Genomic DNA, 23,981 nt, shown 5'->3' with positions numbered 1-23,981 from the left:
AGGCTGATGCAGGGACTGGGAGAAGTGCTGGAGATTTTTTTCTCTCTATTGGGTAAGCCAATTTGGCACCCAGTTATACTGAAGAATTGCTTGCTGCACCGGTTTTCCCACATTGGGTTTTTCCGAGGACTGTTGTCCAAAATATTTGTGTCGATGTGTTGATTCTTGTGCATGTGTTTGTTTCTGTATTATGGTGTGATATCTGCAGCATAATTTATTTTAATGTTGATTGAAGGTATTTCATAAATAACTTTTGAAAATAAGTAGGCAAAGTAAATCAAATGTTGCAGTGATAGAATTTTCACAGCCTTGTGCCTAAATTGTCTCTTTTCCTTGGAGGCCTCTTTGTCACTTTGCATCTTTAAGCTTAGAATATTTATTAGGTAACCTATATGCATATTAGGACTCCTTCCATTGGTGAAAATCCATAAAGAGAAGGGGGTTTTCGTTGTGGTGATAGTGGGCCATCACCCCATTGTTGTCACTTAGTTTAGTGATAGCCTTGTAGGGTACCCCTTTCCAAAGCCTACTAGATTTTGCGACAACATGTCCTATATGTAGATGACCTGATACTTGTAGGGGTTTTTGAGAAGCTTATAGTAGAGTGCAAGATAGTGTTGGCACATGAATTTGAGATGAGGGATATAGGTTGATGCACTATTTCTTGGAATCAGAGGTTTGGTAGGGCACAAGTGAGGTGTTCTTTGGGTAAAGAAAGTACAAAATTTAGATGAAGTTTCATGTTGAGTTGGATTCAGGTTTGGTGAACCTTTAGTGTATAGAAAATAGATTGGGTCTTGATGTATATGATTAATATCAAACCTGATATATGTTTTGTAGTGAACACTTTGAGCCAATATATGGTTGAGGTGAGGTAGATTCACTAGATTGTTGCAAAACATGTGCTTCGATACTTGAAGGGCACACTGCATTATGGTCCAAGGTATGTAGAAGATAGTGAGTTGGTGTTGCATGGGTGTGGAATCTGATTGGGCTAGGGTTGTTGGTGATAAGAAGAGTACTTCAAATTGTCAATTTAGTTTGGGTCAGTGAAGCATGACCCGCATAAGACCCACAGGTCTTCATGGGTTCAATACCGGGCCAGGTCACCCGCATAGGACCCATGGTTAAGACTCAGACTGGGTGGGTTTGTCATAGAACTCATGTACTCGTATAGGACCCACGGGTACACTATATGGCCCGTATAGGACTCGTCGAGCCTCAATAGGCACAAAATCTCTAGATTTTTGTTTTTTTTTGTTCTTGTTTTTTTGGAAATGAGGTGGAGGGAAAGGGAAATTGGAGGGAAGAAAATGCTTTATAAGCACCTCTCTCCCTTCCATTTTTCATTCACTTGTTATTTGAGTGTTTGGCTAATTTGTATGAGTGTTGAGTGACTCTATTGCGCAGTGAAGGAGCGCTCTCGGAGGAGGCTTTATCGGATCAGACTCAACTTCAGGTAGGCTTCATGAACCTTGTTTGAATGTATTCCATGCAATTTTTTTGTATTCAATTTTGTTTTTTTGTTTGTTTGTTTGTTTTTTTTATGTTTGCAATTTTTTTAAATTTTTTTTCATGTTTGGGGCCGCTTGTGGCTGAGTTTCTCAACCACATAGTGGCCCTTTGTGGCTGAGTTTCTCAACCACACAACGACCCTCTGTAGCTGAGAAACTCAGCTACAGGGCCAACAAAATTTGCAAATTAAAAAAAAAATTCAAAACCAAAAAAAAATTAAAAAACCAAAAAGAAAATAAAATTTATTTTGTTTTCTTCTAGATTTTGTCACCATGCCACCAAAGGGTTCTAGAAAGTCTCGTGATCCGGCATGGGCACATGGTCAATGAATCATTGCCGGTAATGACCATCATATAAAGTGCAATTATTGCAATGCCACAATGCATGCATGCATAAACAGGCTGAAATACCACCTAGCTAGAATTCCTGGGAATGGTGTGGAATGTTGTCAAAGTTGCCCTGATGAAGTCACCACTGAAATGGCAGCTACTTTGGAATCCATTAAAGAAGAAAGTTCTAAGAGAGCAAGAAGGAATGATGAGATTGTTGGGATAGGTAGATCTTCATCTTAGAGTGAAACACAGTTTCAAAGTCCAGGTATTGGTAACTCCTCTTCAAATGTTGTCGAAAATAGGAGTATAACCTCTTCTTTCTTCAGTCCTCATACAACTCCAGGATCTTAACCAACCTTGGATAGTTTTAATGAAAAGAAGAGGAAGGAGGCAGATATGGCAGTGAGGAGGTTTTGGTACCATAACAGTCTTTCATTCAACTATGCAAAGTCTTATTTTTATCAGGCCATGGTGGATGCCATTGCAATTGTTGGCCCTGGATACAAAGCCCCATCTTATAATGCACTTAGGGGGAAAGAGCTAGATGAGGAGCTTGAGTGTGTCAAGGAACAATTGGAAGGCATTAAAAGCTCATGTAAATTTACAATTTGTACAATTATGTATGATGGGTGGATCGATTAGAGGGGTAGAATAATAATAAATTTTGTTGTAGCTTGCCCTAAAGGAACCATGTTCCTAAAATCCATTGATGCGTTTGCAAATGTAAAAGATGCACATTTGATTTTTTCATTGTTCTTGATGTGGTGGAGGAAGTTGGGGTTACAAATGTTGTCCAAGTAATCACGGACAATGCAACAAATTATGTGGCAACTGGAAGGTTGCTTTGTGCCAAATATCCCACCATTTTTTGGACTCCATGCATTGCCCATTGCATAGACTTGATGCTAGAGGACATTGGGAAGTTGGAGTGCGTGCAAGATGTTGTGCAAGAATGCAAGCAAAGTACCAAGTATCTTTATAATTATGCTTGGGTGTTGAACCTTATGAGGGAATTCACACAGGGTGAGCTTAGTCGCCCAACTGTCACACGGTTTGCTACAAACTTTCTTTCCCTCCAAAGCCTTTTGTATGAGTACCAAGCTTTGAGAAGAATGTTTTGTAGCCAACAATGGGTATTTTGGAAAGATAGCACAAAACTAGAAGCATTGTTTGTGAAAGCATTTGTCTTTGGTGATAGTTTGTGGGACAAAGTCACTGAGATTGTCAACTTCACTGAGCCCCTTGTGAAAGTCTTGAGATTGATGGATGGAGAGAAACCTGCAATGGGATATATTTACGAGGGCATGGACAGGGCCAAAGAGGCCATCAAGACTTTCTATAAGAGAAATGAATCTAAATATCTCCCTATATGGCAAATTATTGATTCCAGGTAGGACAGGTAACTACATTCACCATTGCATGCAGCAGGAGCATATCTCAATATGAGCTTATTCTATAATGAGGGGTCTAGCATTCAAAGAGATCTTGAGGTGTTATGATATGCATTGAGAAGATGTTCCCAGATCAAGATATTTAGGACAAAATCAACATACAACGAGATATGTACAAGGAAGCATCTGGCATGTTTGGATTAAGCTCAAGCCAACGTCTCAAGGACAAGAAAATGACTTGTAAGTGCAAATTGTTAGAACTTAACTTGTAATTTTGCTAGTTCTCTTTTATATGTTTGGCATTACAAACTGATAATCTTTGTTGTTATTTTTTTACAACTCATTGGTGGATAGATTGTGGCACTGAGGCACCACAATTACAAGAATTTGCCATCAGAGATCTGGGTCAACCCTGCAGTGCTTCTTCTTGTGAGCACAATTGGTCAGTGTTTGAGCACATCCATAGTAAAAAGAGAAACATGTTGGAGCATGAGAGGTTGGAGAAGTTGGTTTTAATCTACTACAACCTTTGAATGCTCACAAAACAAGTGCAACCAAAGGATACAGATCCAAATTTATTGGATACTATCTAAGTAACCTGACACGGGGATTCGAGATTCGTCGGATACGGGGATTTGAGTGTCAGATTCGGACACGTTGACCCCCCCGAACAGGATACATTCGGATATGTTATATATTACTTTATTATATATATATATATATATATATATATATATATATATTACAAATTAGATATTTCTTACACAAGTTCTCATTAATGATACAAATTCATTGATTTCAAGCATAGATCTTCATCTAGATGTAAGTTTTACTATTTACAAAGTAAGTTAGTAACATTATAGCATGCATAGTACATACAAAATTCAAATACATGTCACATAAATGATAAATCAATGAATCATAAATTCTAAATTCATAAATGATAAATCATAATACATATTCAATTCATCAATGATCCAATAGGAGAAAGACAAGATAGTAAGATAAAGACACTGACCACTGTAGTTTTCTCATTAAGTCATCAAAATCAAAATGTGTTACATAGGCAGTGCAATGCCAATGGAAAATAGAAATAGAAAATACAAAACAACTATAGGTATACAAGCCTCAAGGCAATAGGTAGCTCATGACTCATGAGTCATCAATCCTTATAGTCATCATTAGAATCACCATCGTTGTCCTCATCATCATGGTCACCATTGCTCTCCTCTGCATCCTCCTCCTCCCCTTTATCCATAGTCGTCTGTGCATATGCTGGTGTGGAGGATGACCCCTCTACAAGATCACCGTCATCAAATATAACAGGCTCTAGCACTGGATCATTGAGATCCATGTTGGCCAATGACAACTCAACACTGCTGTCTAGACCAATATCATTAGGAAAGACATCCCACATATTGTCTTTCCCTTCAACCACTCTTCCCTTTGCATGTAAATAAGACGAAGGTTGGTGTGCACATACACCATTGTCTCTGCCCTCGACTGCTCAAGCCTGCTCTTCTTAACACTATACAAATTCCCATATGTGCTCCAATTCCTCTTGCAATAAGAGGATGAAGTCACTTGAGAGAGGAGTCTCATGGCTAACTGCTGTAGAGGAGGGCTTGTTTCCCCATGATTTGCCCACCAAGAATAGGGCTTCTTAGCCCCCCTGTCTTTATCACATCATATCTTGCAAATCGACCAGTGCGAGTGGAAAACTCTGCAAAGGCATCCTCCACCTCATCAAGCAATGCTCTATCCTGAAAAACCCACTTGAATGCATCTTTCCTTCCCTGTGAGATTTCACCATCCATGTGAGGAGGGAATTTGTGGGAAGGTCCACCATTCAGCCACTCATGGTTGTAGTATTTTGGGTTCAATGAGTGAGCCAAACAATGTAAAGGTGTGCAATTCTTGTCCCATCTGCTGACAATAATATCCTGTATAGTACCACAGAAGGCCTCTGGTGATGTCTCAAACTCGGGGCACTCACTTTGTAGAATAATGCTCCTCACAGACTCAATCATGGAATCCCATCCCTCATAAACCTCTCCTAGGATGGGTTTGTTTGTATCTGCGAATCGAAGCAAAGAAATGATAGGGTCCATGATCTGAATAATTAGATCTACCCTCTCCCACCAAGAATCATCTAGCATTGTGTTCTTCACTCTTTTAGAGGCTAGTTGATCTGTCTTTTTCCAAAAAGACCAAAACTTTGAAATAACCATGGCCCCAAGAGTGGTCTTGACCTCCCTCAACCTCTTCAACATGATGAATGAAGAGGCAAACTGTGCATCCACAATCTTCAACAATGATAGATTGTTGTACTCCTTGTAGATAGTGAGGGCATTTGTATGATTTTGTACAAAGTTACGGATATGCCGTGCATCCTTAATAATGTTACCAATCCAAAGCACACCATAAGTAATTGATTTCAGTGCTAAGTTCAATGAATGGACAAAACACTTGTGGATATTTAGCTTCCACAATCATGCCAACAACCTTGCAAACAGGTGCATTATCTGTAATGATTTGCACAAAAGAATCAACACCTACATCTTCAATAACTTTAATAAACAACTCACCCATATATTGTGCATCCTTGTATTCTCCAAGTGTATACACTACTTTCAAGAAAACTAGACCATTCAAGGAAGACACCATGAAGTTGATGAGTGGGTGTCATCCTGGATCTGTCATCCATCAGAAACAATGCTAACCCCAAATGTTGGCCATGATGCTTTAATAGGCTCAAGCGTTTTTTGTACCTCTTTTTTTTTCCTTCGTCAACAATGTTGTTCTAAGCTTCTTTGAACCAGGAGGCACATACCATGATGGAGACCTGTGAGTTAGAGCTCGACACATCTCAATAAATAGAGGTGAGCGTGCAACATTAAAGGATATGAAGTTTTGATAGAAAAAAAGGGCAATGGTGAGATCAAGCTCTTCTCGTTTCTCTTTTTGAAAAATCTTGTCCATTGGACCAAGTGAAATTGCCTTTCTTTTTGCTGCTTGTCCCCCAATAGAACTCTCAAATGGAAATTTGTTGGTGCCTTTCCTCAAAAATGGAAGGGGGTCATCATTCTTGGTTTTTTTATTATTTTGCAGCCACATTTGCCATACCAACAGTGAACTCTTTTTCCATTTCTTTCCTCTTTTATAAAGGAACTTGTGTACAAGCTCCAACTCCACAACCTGGTAAAGCCAACAAATGTTCTTTCACACGAAAATATGTGCTTGTGAAAATATTGTGGAAAAAGTTGCATCTCCAATTCACATTGCCTCCTCCCTTCCCCTTGTTGCTTGGCCCATCCTCTCTTGTGACATATTTCCACAAGGGATATTTCTCAATGTTACCTTTAGGAGGAAGTCTTCCCTCAACATTAATTGTAGCAGACTCTGATGAAATTGGGGGAGGAGGGGCATCTTTAATGGGGACATTCTTACCCTTCCTTTGCCCCCTACCTGCTGGCCTTGATTGAGCCATGAATACTGTAAAACAAATAAACAAAACATGCACAAATTTGTAAAATAAATGCATATACAAACTGCTATAATACAAATGCAAAAAAATAGAGAGGAAATGCATTTACCTGTTGCTTGAATTTCCTTGAAAACTCTCCAAACCCTTGGCTCCTTGCTCCAAACTCCTAACAGCAAACCCACAACTCACTTCTTGCAAAAGGAATGACACAAAATGATACAAAACATAAGCATTTTCGCCCTTTTATGGCCGCGCGTGTCCTAGTTTGCCGGATTAGTGTCCGCATTTTGTGACACGTTGTGTCCGAACAGGAAACGATCCGGATTCGATTGTGTCCCATTCGGACACGACGTGTCACGAAATCCGAACATGAATTGGGTCGAATTGAATCTGATTCGCCGGATTCGGACACAGGGCCCTGTTGTGCTCAACAACAACCCCCCATTTCATACCAATTTTATTCACAAAACTATAATATGAAATGGGTCCCTTTTTATTTTAATTGGTATCAACTTTGTATTATTCAAAAAGGTCCGAAAACAAAATGAAAAGATTACAAAAAACCTTTTTAAAAAAAACCAATTATTTGGTCTTATAATATAAATGATTAATCTTTTATCATTGCGATAAAGCAATCGCAAGATCGCATATCGCAATGACAAAGGAGGCATAATTTAAAGGCCCATTGGTTTTCTCCGACGCGATAACATGCAATAGGCTATCGGATATCGGCAATAATAAGTTCCCATAACAAAAGTGCCTTCCGCTCCGATGCGATGCGATCAAGTGCTTTTTGCTCCGATTGCGATGCGATCAAGTCCCCTTTCGCCCCGATGCGATGCGATATCGCTATCGGCGATCGGAGATATACCATGCATGCATTTTAAAGTGCCCCAGTCAATAATCCCGATGCGATGCGATATCGCTATTGGCGATCGGGGATTCCAAAAGGTGTCAATATAAAGATTTAAGTTTTCCCCCGACGCCCGATTGCGATAAAGCCTAAAGCGCAAACTTCAAAAAGTGTTAAAGCCGGGATTTTACGATTAATTCGTATTAAAGGCCTTATCTTTCAAACAGTGTTTCACCTGCGCTTAACCGCCAAAACATCCAAGGCACGCTTAAACAAATCATTCGACCGATAAGCGATATGATGGGCATTTAAAGGATTGGTAGGTTTTAACGACCATTTAATGAAATAGTAAGTTTAAAAAATCTTTTCACAGATTGTATCCGCGGCCACTTTAAGTTAATCCTTCATCGTGCATTGATCAATATATCTCACTCGTATTTGGTTTTCGCTACCAAATCTCTGTGTTATGCTTATTTTCACTTCTGTGCAGAATTCTTCCAAAGTAATAGATTCAAGCAGAATGGAGAAGAAGTCTAAGAAAACTGCAATCGCTTCCACTGCACCAGCCACAGGTCAAGCCATCGCTGATCCAGCAACTAAAAAGAAAGGATTGATATCTGATACTACATGTTCAGGACTAGGCAAGACCACTTGGCAAAGTACCTATAATTTGATCGAGGCCGAAGGACCAAAGGTGACGGCAGTACAAGCTACAACGGATTCCAGTCGAAAATCTGATGGTACTTTAAAAGACTTGGCCGACTCTTTCCTTCATCGGATAGCGGCTCGGGAACAAATTCTCCCATATACGGATGTAGTGAGGTGGGCAATTGAGGAAATCCCCATCACAGACAGGACCTTCTGCACCAGAGATGGGAGAATCTTCGGTTCATTCAAGGCTAATGATTTAAGGCAAATGTATCATTTGCCTGAGCCAGAGAAGAAGTACAACAAGGCATTTCTGGAGAAATTCCGAAGTGAGAACGAAACTGAATCCGAACCCATTCGGGATTGGAGGCAAAATCCGGCGAAACACAAGCATGAAACTTCCGGTAAGTACTCTGTTGATTCCCTATGTTCTCCGTATTGTTATGCTGGGATAATGATGTGTAGATTGTGGGGGTTGCACGATTCCGCTAATTTCACTATAGAAATGGTTCCCTTGATGGAAGCGGCGTGTAATAGTGAGATAATGGATTGGGCAACCATACTGTCAGATAAGCTAGCAACAACAGTTCTTAATTTTAGAACTAAAACTTCCGTTTCCAAGAGGCTTATTCCCCCATTCTACTACAGTGCTTATATACTAGATACCCTGTGTTTTAATTCTGAGTTTCCTGTACTCGGCTGGAGGTGGACTGCACAAGACCCCACGCCAATTCACATATACCATCGGAAATTGTGGAAGACTTCCTATAAGCACCATTTATACCAAGTCTGCAACGGCTTCATGTTATCCATTCATTATTCTATTTTTAATAAACCTGCTCCCAAAATTTCTTACTAAGCAGGGATTGATTTGACATCAATAGGAAGATGGTTCGGAGAGGAGAAATTTACTTATGTAAGAATTTTTGGCAGCCAAGCCGAACCTCATGTCCTTCCTTTGTACATACCTGATAAACTGCTGGCAAGGGAGATAGCCTATCAGATTATTGCCGAAGGAGTTACACAAACTCTAAAGAAAAATAAGAAGCAGGTCTGGCCCTCCTTTCCTCTTAGATGTGGTGTCTACACTTTGCATGATTTCAAACATGCAAAAAAAGAAGCTATGAAGATGAAGTCATTAACTCTAGCGACTCTCCCTAACAGGAGATTTGATCCTAACAAGGTCGCCTATAATGCACTCGAACAGGCCAAATTGACAAAGTTTGATCATATAGAAGATAAGTTTGATGACCTGTTCTCCTCAGCTGAATCAATGTATCAAGTTAGATTGCTGGCCATAATGGAATACAAAGATGAAGGGTTAGTTGAATTCAACAGACTTAGAGAACAGAGGTTGCAAACTCTACCTCTAGATCTGTTGGCAACAACCCCAGCAACAGGACCAAGCGAGCCTGAACAGCAACATCCTAAGGAACCTCCAGTTACAACAGAAGAACAGGAGAAAGTGCAAGAGAAAACCCAGACTAAAGAGCAGGAACATAGCAACATAGAGGTAAATGTAGATACTCAAATTGATCCCAAATTGCTCCAGGAATGGCAGCAATTTGATTCAATTATCAGTAGTCTTGAATGTTCAAAGGACACCGAAACTTCAAAACAAACAGATACATAGGAGACCACTTCAAAACAGGTTCCAAGTGGAACCAACGGCCTACCCAGTTCGAAGGAAGTAGAAATAATCCCAAAGGATCCCTCTGATCAAATTATCTTGCAGATAGAAGAAATTCCTCCCTTGGATGTCTTCTATAGCCCGAGACACAACGCTGTGGTAAAACGACAGAGAAAGAGGAGAAGGACTGATCAACCTTCCCTATTCCCAGAACAAATGGTGACGGGCAATGTGGTTTGGAAGGAGGAATTTGACCCCTCTGACGACCTAACAAAACTATCACAATATGCTGGAGCCTATTCGGCAACAACGATAGACAAGGCATCAGAGGTAAGTCTTTTATTAAAAACAAAGGACCAGGAGATCTTTTCATTGCAAGCGCAACTATCAGAAGCACAGCAGAAGGCAGAGCAGGCAGAACGGCAATTGTTAACACAACAACAAATAAATAATCAATTAACTCAACAATTGCAGGAAGAGAAACAGAGGATTGATCACAGCGCAGTCCAGAAGCAGAAAGAGTTGTCTGAGGCATTGGCACAACTGAAGGCGGCAAATGAACAAATGCTGAAGTTAAAAGATGAGCAGATTGCTCAATTATCAGCACAGCTTGAGAAGACAAAGGATCTTCCACAGATAGCCGAATTCAAATCAGAAGCATTACAGATAAATAAGGCATTAATAACATAGATCAAGCTTTTATGTCAACAAATCACCCAGGCCGAGCCATTATGCGATTTGACGACATCAATAAGTAAACAAACAGAAAAGGCTAGAACAGACTTGGATCAAGCTGAAGAAACATTAACTGAATTTGTTGAGTGGCAAGATACCGATCAGGGACAGGCGGCAAATTTACCAAGGATTTTAGAATCACATAAAGAAATATTATTTACAGAATGGCAATCCCAGTTAATGAAAGCAGAGAGGGCAATTTCAAGATGCAAATCAACCACAAGTAATTTGGTTGAATTGGTTAATAATACTCTCTACTTGTCTAACATGATTTCCCAATGCACTCTAGGTAAATTGACAGCGGCGAAAACATTGGAGCAGTCATGTTATCCGGATCTGGAGAAAAATGGAAGATTAATTGCTGGAATTAACAGTTTAACATGGGACGCCTATTGGTTCTTCTTGATAAAACCGCACAGTCAAAGAGCCGCCCTCAAATGCCTTACAGATGCAATCGGGTATATTATTCCTGATATTCAGGATGCCACCTATGCCGCCCAGCTCAACTCCCGCCTCAACAGACCGCCCGAAGTGGAGCCAATGCTTGCGATAAGTCAGCTCAGGTTCAAAGGCAAACAACCTACATGATGATTCATGCCGCCGACTGCCAGATCGCTGAGAAGAAGATATTCAAGATCATTTGATACCAATTAAGTAGGATTTCAGTTTCATAGATAGTTAGTTTAATTTAGTATTTATAGACCTTTTCATTGTTTTGGAAAGGGTCGTAAAGTTTTGTAATTGACTTAACGACTGAAGTTGCACTACTGTACTTAAGCCATATTCTTTTATAAAACTGGACCAATTATTCTAATTTTGGCAAGGAAGCTTTTATGCAAATGTGCACTACTGTCTTTGTTTGAAAGTATTTCTGCGTTGGAAGAAGAATCTCAAATAGCGATTGATATTGGGAGTGACTAGCAGCTCATATGGTACTATTATCTATGTCTGAATTCATTCCTTTTATATGAATTGTCATTTGATCGCCTTTGCTATTATCGAATATATGTATGTGTTTTAACAGCATTTCTTTATTTCCTCCACTATTGGATGTTTATAGTAATGCTTTTCTTTTGATCATATATGTATTGATGATATAAATGATAAGTGTAGCAATATTGCGTTAATCACTTTGTTTAACTATTTAAGCAAAGTAATCCTTGTATGAATAAATGTCCATGTTTAATAGATGGAGTCATCTATATGCCTGTTAATAAACATAGATCATCAAGCGCTACACTTCAAAGTACAATATTTCCCGGGATTAGTAGTAGATCTTTTATTTTGTTGATAGATTAAGTAATTCGCCTATCATTAGATTAGACAATCAATCATTCATCCATCCCGTTTATTCATTACTGGGAAAATGGTCCCATTATCCCCAGTCGGAGCCACCATTCCAAACGGAAAAGGAGCTGTATTAAGGTCCGGACCGGGTGGTTATCCCCCAATGTTGATACAACGATTTTCGGGGCATCAACAGGCCCTCAAACAATGAATTTGGTTTTAGAGGATACTATTGATTTAGAGTCTGATTGGGTTGTGGAGGAGGAGGCCCTTGATTTGAGTTGGCTTGATGAAGAGACTGAGGATCTCTCTAGTTTGCCATCTCAAATGGAGACTCCAAATATCCCTGCCTCACAGTTGCTTCAGTCTTCCGATGTTACCACTAGTTCCACGAGGGCTTATTGTAGGCATGGTCGTCTATGAGTGATGAGACTCAAGATTGTTATGAGACAATCACTTATTATTTATGATATGTATTTGAATTTTGAACTTGCTGACATTTTTGATTTTAATTATGGAATCATGAGTCCTTTTCTTATTCAGTATCTAAATGTTTTTCTTACAAAAATCGAATATGTTATGTTGTACTTTTATAGATATGAGATGATGTTATGAATTATTGCATATATTGTGGTTTTTATAACTTACAAGGATTGGAATTGTCATTAGTTTCTATTTTTTGCTTAAAATTTACCATATTTTAAGTTTTTTTTTTTGTATTTTGACAAGTCTTATACGAGTCTTATAAGGGTCGTTCCCGAGTCTTATACGAGTCGACGAGTCAATGCCGTGACGAGTCTTATACGAGTACGAGTTGTGCAACATTGGTTTGGGTTCATGAGTGATATCTTGGTTCAGTAGGAACCACACATAAGTGACATGAAGTTAAGTGAATGCAGAGCAAATGGAAACCAACACTGTTAGTTGTGAAGCCATCTAACTTTGAAGTTGATAACAGAGCTGACAAATAAGATGTTAAAGCCTACTACGGTCGACTCTCACAATCGTACTTGTATCAGGCTCTCCAAAAATCTAGTATTCCATGACCGCCCCAAGCACATTGACGTCAAGTACGACTTTCCTTGCTACTACCGAGTGTTAGAATTTTTTTTTTACCTTGGATATTTTACCTTGTTTATCTAGGACATTATTCTCCAGCTGTAGCACACCTATTGCAGGTCTGTACAATAATAGTAGTAATGCAAATCCATACAGTAGTGACACACTTCAGCAAAGATCATCTAAGTTTCTGTGCAGCGGTCTTGGCAGAGAGAGATGGCATAGTACTAGTTTTCGGTGTGGAGGAGGTGCAATTTTGTAGGAGGGTAGTACCAATATTAGTATATTTCTAGTTTTTCCACCATCAAATAATTCCAGTTTACATTTTATTTTAGATAGAGAAATTCTAGTCTTGCTTTTGTGAGTGCTTACTTCAGTTTAGTTTTAGATTACATGCATGGTCTATTCTTTTAGACAAGAAATAGATCCCGAGTCTGCATAGGGTGCATTGGATGGGAGTTTATATTCTAGGAGGGGTGCAGTTCTCAAGGCTGCATGCAGCAGTCTATCTCCAATTCAAAGGTTGAGTTGTGCCAAGAATGAAGCGCCCCCACTGGAGAAGACCAAGTCAAAGCATGCATGTATCTAGGGCCATCTAGGTATTTAGATTAGGGTTAGGGTTTGACACTATGAAACCAAGTACTTCATGCATGTGACCAAATACATTGTATCTTCCTCTTCCTATTCTATGAAGGAGATGCAAGGTGCACCATTGGTTTGGGTAGTGAGTTTTTGGTTTTGAACTATTGCAGTGTATTTCTTCTTTCCTTATTCGATAGAAGATGGATGTGATTGAGACAGATCTGTGTATTTGCTTTATTATTTTCTGCTGTATGTGTTTGTAGATTTGTTTGAAGATTTCTGATTTGATAGCTTTCCGGCATTAAAATTACATAGGGTTTTTGGATTATTCTTTGAGTGCAGAATCTGCTTACAATGATTTGAAATTAGCAATAGATGCATGAGAAGTCAAAAGTGACAATTTTTCTCACATTGAACTCAATTTTGTCAACATTTGTGTGCATTCTCTTACTACCCTCATGATATTTCAACTACCTTATTTGTGGTTTGTATTTGTAGAAATTGAATCGCAAGTTCGTGCATATAAGCATTGGCCTCATTTTCATGCTCTTTTGGCCTCTTTTCAGGTATGCCAATTTTCTTCTCTTAATATCAATTATCACCTTAATTTCCATTACAAGAGTATTGTGGAGACATTTTTCTTTAAAGGCTGAATTTATTCACATTTAGTCTTACATTTATCTAGTCCTCACAGAGCTTTTGTTTCTTTTTGTGGTCCTTGCTATTTTTTCTAAATCAAGAAGGCTGCATTTATATATTACAGATCATTTACTTAAATTTCAAAGCCAATACTCTTTTTTTCAGCACTGGTCGTCAGGCATCTTATTTGGCAGCATTAGCACCTGGACTGAATATACTCCGAATGATTGGATTGGGACTGGGAATATTGAAAAATGAGGCTATGGTCAAATCCATGAGCAGACATGGAAATGCCAGGTTAGATTTATACAACTATGAAATCCTTGCAATGTACTGAGTTTGTGATACATGGTACTGCATGATACAGACCAAAGACAGTGGTTGAAACTTGATTTTCCTAGTCAAAATATAGTTTTAGTTGAATGAAGTTGCACAAAAAGCAGGGTATTTACTGTATAGGTAGAAATGGGTATGTTTACTATTTTCTCAATGGTTAAAATGGTTCATGCCCTAGGGAACTTTTGAAGGGACCACTTTACTATGCAAGTACAATAACATTGGTTACTGTCATATTTTGGAGGATCTCCCCCATTGGTCCTGTCACAATTTCCAACTTATGTGCTGGAGATGGTAAATACTAAAAATCATCTCACTTGTAATTTTTACTCCTCTTAACATGCTTGAGAATTGGGGCTGAAGCAGTTACCTCTCATGGTATTTAATCCTTCTTCTCACAGGCTTTGCAGATATAGTAGGAAGAAGACTGGGAACTGTAAAACTTCCTTACAACAAAAACAAATCCTTTGCTGGTAGCTTTACAATGCTACTCATGGGATTCACCTTTTCTGTAGGGTATGTATTGTTATAGGAAGTGAGTTATTCAGAAATCTTTGTGCAGTGTTCCTTTCTATGTTATTTTTTATTCAGAACTTGATCAAATTAGTTTTGTGCTTTTCCTGCAGGTATATGTTTTATTTTGCATCTTTTGGTTATTATGAAGTCAGCACAAAAATGATTTTGTCAACTCTCCTTATATCCATGGTGGCAACTGTTGTGGAGTCTTTGCCCATCAGTACTGAAATGGATGATAATCTTACTGTTCCATTGGTTTCTGTGTTAGTTGGTGCGTTGCTATTATAATCTGGTCAAATCAATAAAAAATGGCGTACCTGCTTTTTGCTACAACATGCTCTTAAGCATGTGGTCTTGAATTTGAGAATGCACAAATCAAACTAAATTGATACGCTGGTTCCCATCTAACAATATAAAGCCTGGCCCTGTATCTTAAAATAATTACGCATAATTTATGGTGTATGTTTTTCATAATATTATTATCCATTGAATTGAAACACGTCTTATATATATATGGAAAATATTTAGATCATTGAAACAAGAAGTGGAAGTGTCTATACAATGAACTTATATCCTCTTCCTCAGCACTACTAAAGTGGAAATAAAATCAGAATATGCTACTGCATCTAGAAAGATGGCATCTTTAATTACTAAAACACCTTTGGCCAACGACTGCATACATAACCTATCCCTCCGCATGGTATAAAAAGCAGAGAAAGAACTGATCCTTATTATGAAAAACTGACCCACAACAGATCTTCCAAAGGATAAACAGAGCAGAGATCCTTTGACGGTGCCAATTAACAGTGGAAGACGAGTGAGCGAAATAGCTGCAATCACCAAGCGGGTCTGTCCACCAATTCACTCTACCCCAGAGAAGATCTGAATATAAATCCTGAATGCACTGTCAACAACTCTTAACAAATTGACAATCCCATAACATATGCTTCATGATTTTTCAGTGTTGGAAAATAGGACATGTTGCTGCAAAATCTAGCAGGGTTTGGATAGGGAAACCCTACAAGGCATAAACTAGGCCAAGAGACAACAATGTGGTAGTGGTTCACTGTCACCACAGCGAAAACCCCCTGCCCTTTACGGATTTTCACCGATGGGAGCAGTGCCAATATGTGATAAAGGTCACCTATGTACGATATTCTAGTTATAAAGTGTTAGGTGACTTGGCTAGACCTTCTACACACAAAAAAGGCTCAAGACCCCCATAGGAGGCAATTTACTTTCTATGTAGAGACCTAGGGCTAGAAGCACAAGACCTAGTGTTTTAGAAATTTGTTGTGTTGGAGTATCCAAAGGTCAAGGCTAAGAGAAAAGATTTTCAACAATGTAAATTAGCAAAGGCCAAGGCTCATGAAACCTTTAAGAAGAATCCTCAAGTCGAGGGAAAACAAAACTAGGGTATCCCTCTTAGGGCAAACAACTAGGGTAAAAAAGTTTATGGACAAAATTGAAGTGGATGCCCACCAAAAGAATAGATTTTGTGGCAAATACTATCTCCTTGATGTTTAGGCTCTTCAATCCCTAAAACTCCTCTTGCCTAGTGATTTGCACCAAGCCCTAGTTCACTACCATAGCCTTAAAGGTGCCGAAATTCAAAAGAGAGAGAAAATGTATAAGAAAGGTAAATGATCAACCAATTGGACCAGTCCCTTATCACTTGGGAGTATGGAGTTAATGATGTTTCAAATTAGCCAAATAACTCCTAAGGAGGCTGAAATTGTGATGCCCTAGCTACCAAAATTCCAACAATTACCTATCCAATGGAAGAAGGGTTTTTCATGGGAGAGCTACCAAGAGTTCACCGCTAAGGATATTCAATGTATATTCAACAAATTTGGGCATAAGTGCAATTACTAGAATTAACAAAATTCCATACATTAGATATGCAAGAGATAGTCAAAATTTAAGTCCACTTACAAGATAACATGCAAAGAATCCATTCCATTCATCCAAATAATAGCTCCAAAGTGCAATGATTTAGCTCCAAATATCAAAATGCATAAAAGATCCAAATATCTCCACAAGTTCAAGAGGTTGAAAATGCGCAAGTAGGCCGAAATAATCCAAGAGTGATGTGATGATGAAAAGTTACAATGAGATCTCTATTTATATGAGGAGGTTGAGTTCCCTTTTTGCTTGCAAGCTCCTCTAAGAATTATAAATTAATGTGCTAAAACAAGCTAGGTCACAAGCCGACCTAGTAGCTAATGTGAAAACATAAAGATCCTCCACACATGTGAGCCGAAATAGAGTAAAGTATTGACGTCATGCAAGCGTAAGCGTAGGCCCTTTTAGGGCTAGCATTGAGGGAAAATGGTGCCAAAACAAGTGTAGAAGCCCTTTAAACTTGGCCCCTTGATCTATGTCATAATCATCATATGGACCCTAATTTTGGGTTTGGGGCACAAAAATGGGTCTCATGGGTCTCTTAGTGGTGTGAATGCCTGATTCTGCTCCAACGTTGAGGGCACTGAAGATGGTGCTATCCCTCCCATGTCTCAAGGTATGAGACAAACCTCATATGGGCCCTAGATCAACTGCTCGACGTTGTAGTATTTCTAAGTCGGCTAGGGGCACGCTGGTCTAGGTGCATCATCCCATAAATGATATAGGGCAAAGTGCATGGGCTTTGTAGGTGCTGAAGGTGCCCATGGATACAAATGATGCTCTACAGGTCTCTGGAGTCCCATGGTTCTCAACGCACCATTTATGAGTGTCAATATGCTTCTTTGGTGGACTTGGGCCCTAGTTAAGTTGCATAGCCCATTATGAAACCACCTGTCAATCACACAATATCTAGTGTTGCAACTTCGTCATTAAGTACATATAATCATTTTTGCGTTTAAGTGGACCAAGCTTGAAAGTAATGGGCAAATTGACATTTCTTATAAGGCTTCCCTTCCAAATTTGGGACTTTAATCTCATAATGGTATTACCTTCCTAGGTATGAGTGGCTAATAGATTACCTTATTAAATGTTTCCAACCCTTAAGGGGAAAAACATGTCCTTGGTCCACCCTTCAATCGATAGGTGCCATGTGAATAATGATGGAACAAAGGGGAAAAAACTTCATGGCCAAGTGCCATGGTCAAAGGGACCAACATGAAGGAAGCTCCACATCTTGGGTATATAGATGTGAGGAGGGAGAAGTCATGGATGCATGAGTTACCTTGGCTTTTGTTTTTCCACCTCTCTAATTGCTTTTTACTTTTTCTTGATTTTTCTTTGTATTATTGCTGGAAGCTCCAAGGAATGAGAGCATGCTTTGTATGATGTATAACAGTTATTACCCCCTTAGTGGTGGGGTAGTTCATCGCCCACTAGTGGTTGAGACATGCAAGGGTTCTTTTTCCATGATGTGGTAGGGCAACATTGGCCCAAGAATTGGGTGATGGCCATAATATGGAGGTAGAGCTCATGCTTGGCTTTTGCCCATGTGCTAATTTGTAAGTCTTGACCATCTTTTGCATTTTCATAACTTTCTTTAGCTGTTTTTCTTGTGGCCATTAAATGCTCTTTACTTTTTTTTTAGTTGCGTTAACCTCTCGGGGCAAATTTCTAGGCCCAACCTAGGTATGAGGATATATGAGTGTCAAATCCCAGTGAACCAATGGTCAGTTGAACCCGAAGAATGGAGGTGGAGTATAGGGCTCATGATGTGAGATGGAAAGTGGTAAGTATGGAAAGGGAGAGATGGGACTATGCTATCTCAATCGAGGTTTCTCAACTAGTGCCCTTCCTAAAACCATGGGCCATTAGGGGAGGTCCCACTGGACTAGGGTTGAAAATTAACCCCCATTTAAGGTGAGAGAACGGGACTATGGTCAAAGCCTTTCCTTCTTCCAAGTTACCCCATAATCCATGCCAAATTCCCAATACAAACAAGCGTAAGAACTCAAATGCAAAATGAGTAAAGTACCTTTTGGGTCGAATACCCACCTTTCAACATGTGCTCTTGGAAAATGGGCAAGGAAACATATGAATGATTTAGATGGCGAAGATATGAATGACACATCACATCGGCTATTTGGTGGCTATTAGGGGCTGCTGGCTGTCAGCTGGAAGAGATGAATAGGAGAAAAAATTATCCTATGGGTTGTAGAAATACATTGTAGATTCAAATTGCTAATTGTAATTTACTAAAAACTAGATTTGAATCTACTCTACTCATCAACGGAAATAATTAAATGATTGTGAAATCACAAAGCATGCAAGAGAAAGAATTCAATCAACACATTACACAATGATTTCCTGGGGAAATCCACAACTAAAAACCCCTACTATTTATATATTGCATTAGATCAAAAAATTATGAGAAGATTACAATGCCTTGCTCAAACCCAAGCAACCTCTGCACTATCTCTATCTGTCTCACTATTGCCTAAACAAGCCTTGGATGAATACAATATGCTTTGCTCAACCTTGAGCTCAATCTGCACAAGTATTCTCTATCCTCTACCTGATTGACTGCCTTTGGCCAATACTTAACCAAATTCATAGCCTTCAATCTCCTACTTCCTTGCATTGTTCAATGAGGAATTAGCCCCCTATTTAATAGGAATTTTTCTTTATTGGATTGCGTAGTTCCTTTAGGCTCTTCCTTTGACTGCATGCACCATCTATATAGTTATGATAATTTTACAAATGATAGTACACTGTCCTTGAACTCCAATATCAACTGTGTCTTTCTTTGATTAGACAAGCATGAGTTAATTATGAGTGAATCTTCAATTTACTGGTTGATCACTGCAGGCATCACCACCCTGCACTTCAGGCAACACCACACTACAGTTCAAGTAGCACCACACCGCACTTAAGGCATCACCACACTACTAGACCTCCCAACTAGTTCCTTCAACAGTTGGAACTAGTTTAACCGACTTTAACTCAGTTAGACTGAGTTAATTAATTACAATTCAAAATAGACTCAACCAGAGATCATATAATGTAGGAGACATTCTACATGACTCAAGTTAGACCCTGAGCTCGAATTAATTGAACCAACTAAGTCAAATTAACTTAGTTAACTCGTACAAGTTGTCTTGTGATGTGAAATTACAAATTTTCTCCTAATTTAATTCAAGGACAAAATTGGTTTAGGAATTTCTCGCTGCATTTTCAACACTCCGTCTCAGCAAGAAACAGAGTCACATCTACCTTGATCCAACAACTTTGGAATGTACTGCATGCAACACTTCTCACTGTTACTATTGCTATTGCAACATCTGCAACTGAAAAGTATCCAAAAAATAAATAAAAATAATCACTGAATCAATCTGCAACCGTCTATTGGGAAAACTGTGCTGCTGCTGACTCTGCTATTGAGCCTCCTGCTCTATTGTCAACACCGCTCTGCACTCTTCAGTATCTGACTGACATTGATCCTCCTGGCACTGAATTCTATGGGCCCCCGTAGCAAGGTAATGATCCATGAGACAAACACCTCAATGGACCTTGCTCGAATTTTTGCAACTCTTGGGACTATTGCTTCACATCACCCCACCTCACAGCAAGAGGTAAAACTACATGCAAAGCGAACTCTGATCTACTTTTACTACCGTTGCTACTGCTTTTTTGTTGCTTCTGCACTACTGCTGCAACTACTGCGATAATGAGTCTAATCTCCCCATATCATGAAGTACTAGCTTCCATAGGGCTGCTCCCTCTGAAACTAGATTCCCTCTGATTCTCGATCTCTTTGTGGGAAATATCTCTGCTCCTCAATCTACCAATGTCAATGATCACAACTCCTTTTTGTGTCACTAAACATTGGCTCACTGATCTACCCACTAGCAACCTTCTAGCTCCATTAAGAAGTTTACACATAGGGTCTTCTGGATCTGCCCTGAACTAGGGCCTCATAACTCTGCATCCTAATAGCTCATTAGTTCTTCAATGATCACTGTACATGAGGACTTCAAGCATTGGTTCTAATGTAAATCCATCTCTATAGTGATTCCAGCGCTGATACCATGTATAAATTTCTACAAATATAGCTATGATACCATGTAGAAATATCTACAAATCTATCTCTAATACCATGTAGAAATACCTTATAGATTCAAACTGCTAATTGTTATTTACTAAAACAATAGACTTGAATCTACTCTACTCATCAGCGGAAACAATTAAACTATCGGGAAATCACGAAGCATACAAGAGAAAGAATTCAATCAACACAATACATAATGATTTACAAAAACCCCTGCTATATGTATATTGAATTAGATCAGAAAAATATGAGAAGATTACAATGCTTTGCTCAAGCTCGAGCAATCTCTGCACTATCTCTATCTGTCTCAATGCTTCCTAAGCAAACCTTAGATGAATACAATATGATCTGCTCAACCTGCACAAGTATTTTCTATCCTCTGCTTGACTTACTGCCTTTGGCCAATACTGAGCCAAATTCCTAGCCTTCCAAGCACCTACTTCCTTGCACTGTTCAATGAGGAATTGAGCCTCTATTTAATAGGAATTTTCCTCCATTCGATTGTGTAGTTCCTTTAGGCTCTTCCTTTGACAACGTGCACCATCTATACAATTCCGATAATTATACAACTGAAAATACACTATCCCTAAACTCCAATCTCAACTAGGTCTTTCTTTGATCTGACATGCCTGAATTAATTATGAGTAAATCTTCAATTTACTAGTTGATCACCGCAGACAACACCACACTACACTTCAGGAAGCACCACACTGCACTTCAGAAAACACCACACTACACTTCAGGGAACACCAACTTGTACTTCATACATCACCACACTGCACGTTAGGAAGCACAACATTACACTTCATGCAACACCACACTACTAGATCCCCCACTAGTTCCTTCAACATTTGAAACTATTTTAACTGACTTTAACTCAGTTAGAATGAATTAATTAATTACAACTCAAAATAAACTCAACCAGGGCTCCTATAATGTAGGAGACACTCTACATGACTCAAGTTAGACCCTCAACTCGAATTAACTGAACCAACTAGGCAAATTAACGTAGTTAACTCGTACAAGTTATCTTGTGATGTGGAATTACAATTTTTCTCCTAATTTAATTCAATGACAAACTTGATTTAGGAATTTCTTGCTGCATTTTCAATAGGGGTCACCCACTTTTGGTGTGTAACATGAAAAAGATCATCAAATAAAGCACTCTCTTCCAACCTGAACTTGGAGGGGAGTCCTTGATAAATAAACAACCATGCCAAAGACCTCAACTTTTAGGATAGTGGAACATACCACACGTTATGAAATTGATGAACCCACCCATCCTTCGGGTTGAATGAAATCTAATGAGTATTGAGGACAAGAGCTAGCTTATGATGTTGGTGCCAAATGGCGTATATTTTAAAAGTGTCATATTGCCAAAGAGGGTTAATAATGTAGGAATTTACAGAGTAAGTTCCTCAGATAGAACACCAAAGGATACTGCTCACAAATAGATCATAGAGCAATACACCGATATTCTTGACATGGTTAAAACCCTCAAAGAGGGAAATAATCCACGACTTGAGCCAACGTGACCACTTCAAGCAATTTATTAATGTAAAAGAAAGAAAATTTACATAAGCTTCTCTCGTGAATGGTCACTTAACAAATGACCCTCCATGCTCTTTAAATAGAGATCATGGACCAATCAGGTGTTAAACCACGGATCAAGTGTTGGTAATACTGATGACAGAATGAACCGTCAGATCACTTCATGTCTAGAACATATCGTGACCATCAGATTATAAGTTACAAAAAATACATACTAAAGAAACAAATTTTACCTAACTGTACACTAGACCAAGTTATACTTAATTATTTCCTATGTGTCGAAACATCCTAACATCCCCCCTTAGGAACAACTTGGGATAGGATTGAAGGATGTACAAATATGACACAATCGGAGAAGGAAAGAGGCATTAGAGCGTATCCCCCCTTAGTGACAACATCTTGAACTCCAACCATAAATCGAAGTTTAGTAAACTTCGCCTCTATGAGAGCCTTTGTAAAGATGTCTGCAACTTGATCATCGGTTGAACAATAGTGCACTTCAAGAACATGGTCATGAATGAAATTTTTGATGAAATGCATGTGTAGTTCAATGTGTTTGCTGCGCTGATGTTGGACTGGATCTTTGCATAGTTGAATGACACTTTGATTATCACACCAAAGTGTAGTCAGATGTTGCTGCTGAAAACCAAACTCTGACATGATTTGATAAAACCACACGGCTTCCTTATTAGCTTCAACGACGCCACGATACTTTTCTTCTGCTGAAGAAAGAGAAATGGCACTTTGTTTCTTGCAAGCCCATGTAATAGGTCCAGAACCAATAGTGATGATATAACCTTGAACATAACGAGGTATTCTTTTAGCTGCTTTCCAATGACTTTCATGTGGGTTTTTCATAAACCGAGAAACAAGGCCAACAACAAAGGAAAGGTCAGGATGGGTATGGGTCAGATATAAAAGTTTTCTAACAAGCTGACTGTATAAGGTTGCATCAACTTCAGGGGAAGTACAAGTGACTGAAATTTTGGCTCCAGACTAAAAGGGAGAAGGGGCTGGGTTACAATCTTCCATGTGAAAGTGGCATAGAAGATCACATGCATACTTGGACTGGGAAAGGGAAATACCTTCTTTAGATTGTAAGACTTGAAGACGAAGAAAATAATGCAACTGTCCTAAATTTGTCATTTCAAGCTGCTTTTTAAGGCTATAATTCACATGGTTTATAAGGTTGGGATCACTACCAGTAAGGATAAGATCATTAACATAAAGAACAAGAATGATAAGAGACTTACCCACTTTCTTGGTGTAGACAATATTACCAGAATGACACCTGGAAAAGCCAGTATTTAAAAGAAAGCTATCCATTTCGGCATACCAAACCCGAGGGGCTTGCTTGAGACCATAAAGGGATTTCTTAAGCTGACATAAAAGGCTGAAGTCTGTTTGTAT

General features: G+C 39.0%; 1 protein-coding gene across 1 annotated transcript in view; it reads left to right on the top strand.

Annotated features, from left to right (window-relative positions):
- LOC149161057 (putative phytol kinase 2, chloroplastic) overlaps nt 1-15,484 on the top strand; it is a 126,415-nt gene extending 110,931 nt beyond the window's left edge. The window contains exons 2-6 of the mRNA XM_089436874.1: nt 14,018-14,085; nt 14,324-14,455; nt 14,673-14,788; nt 14,896-15,010; nt 15,121-15,484. Coding sequence (XP_089293000.1) covers nt 14,018-14,085; nt 14,324-14,455; nt 14,673-14,788; nt 14,896-15,010; nt 15,121-15,298 — 609 coding nt within the window. The 3' untranslated portion in view covers nt 15,299-15,484. The remainder of the gene's footprint in view (nt 1-14,017; nt 14,086-14,323; nt 14,456-14,672; nt 14,789-14,895; nt 15,011-15,120) is intronic.
- The last annotated feature ends 8,497 nt before the right edge of the window (nt 15,485-23,981 follow it).

This window comes from Pinus tabuliformis, chromosome 5_2, assembly GCF_031772625.1.
Source record: "Pinus tabuliformis cultivar Carrire ecotype Pingquan chromosome 5_2, CPIR1, whole genome shotgun sequence".
NCBI lineage: Eukaryota > Viridiplantae > Streptophyta > Pinopsida > Pinales > Pinaceae > Pinus > Pinus tabuliformis.
Note: the sequence above shows the minus strand (reverse complement) of the source record. Positions and strands in the feature narration are given on the sequence as shown.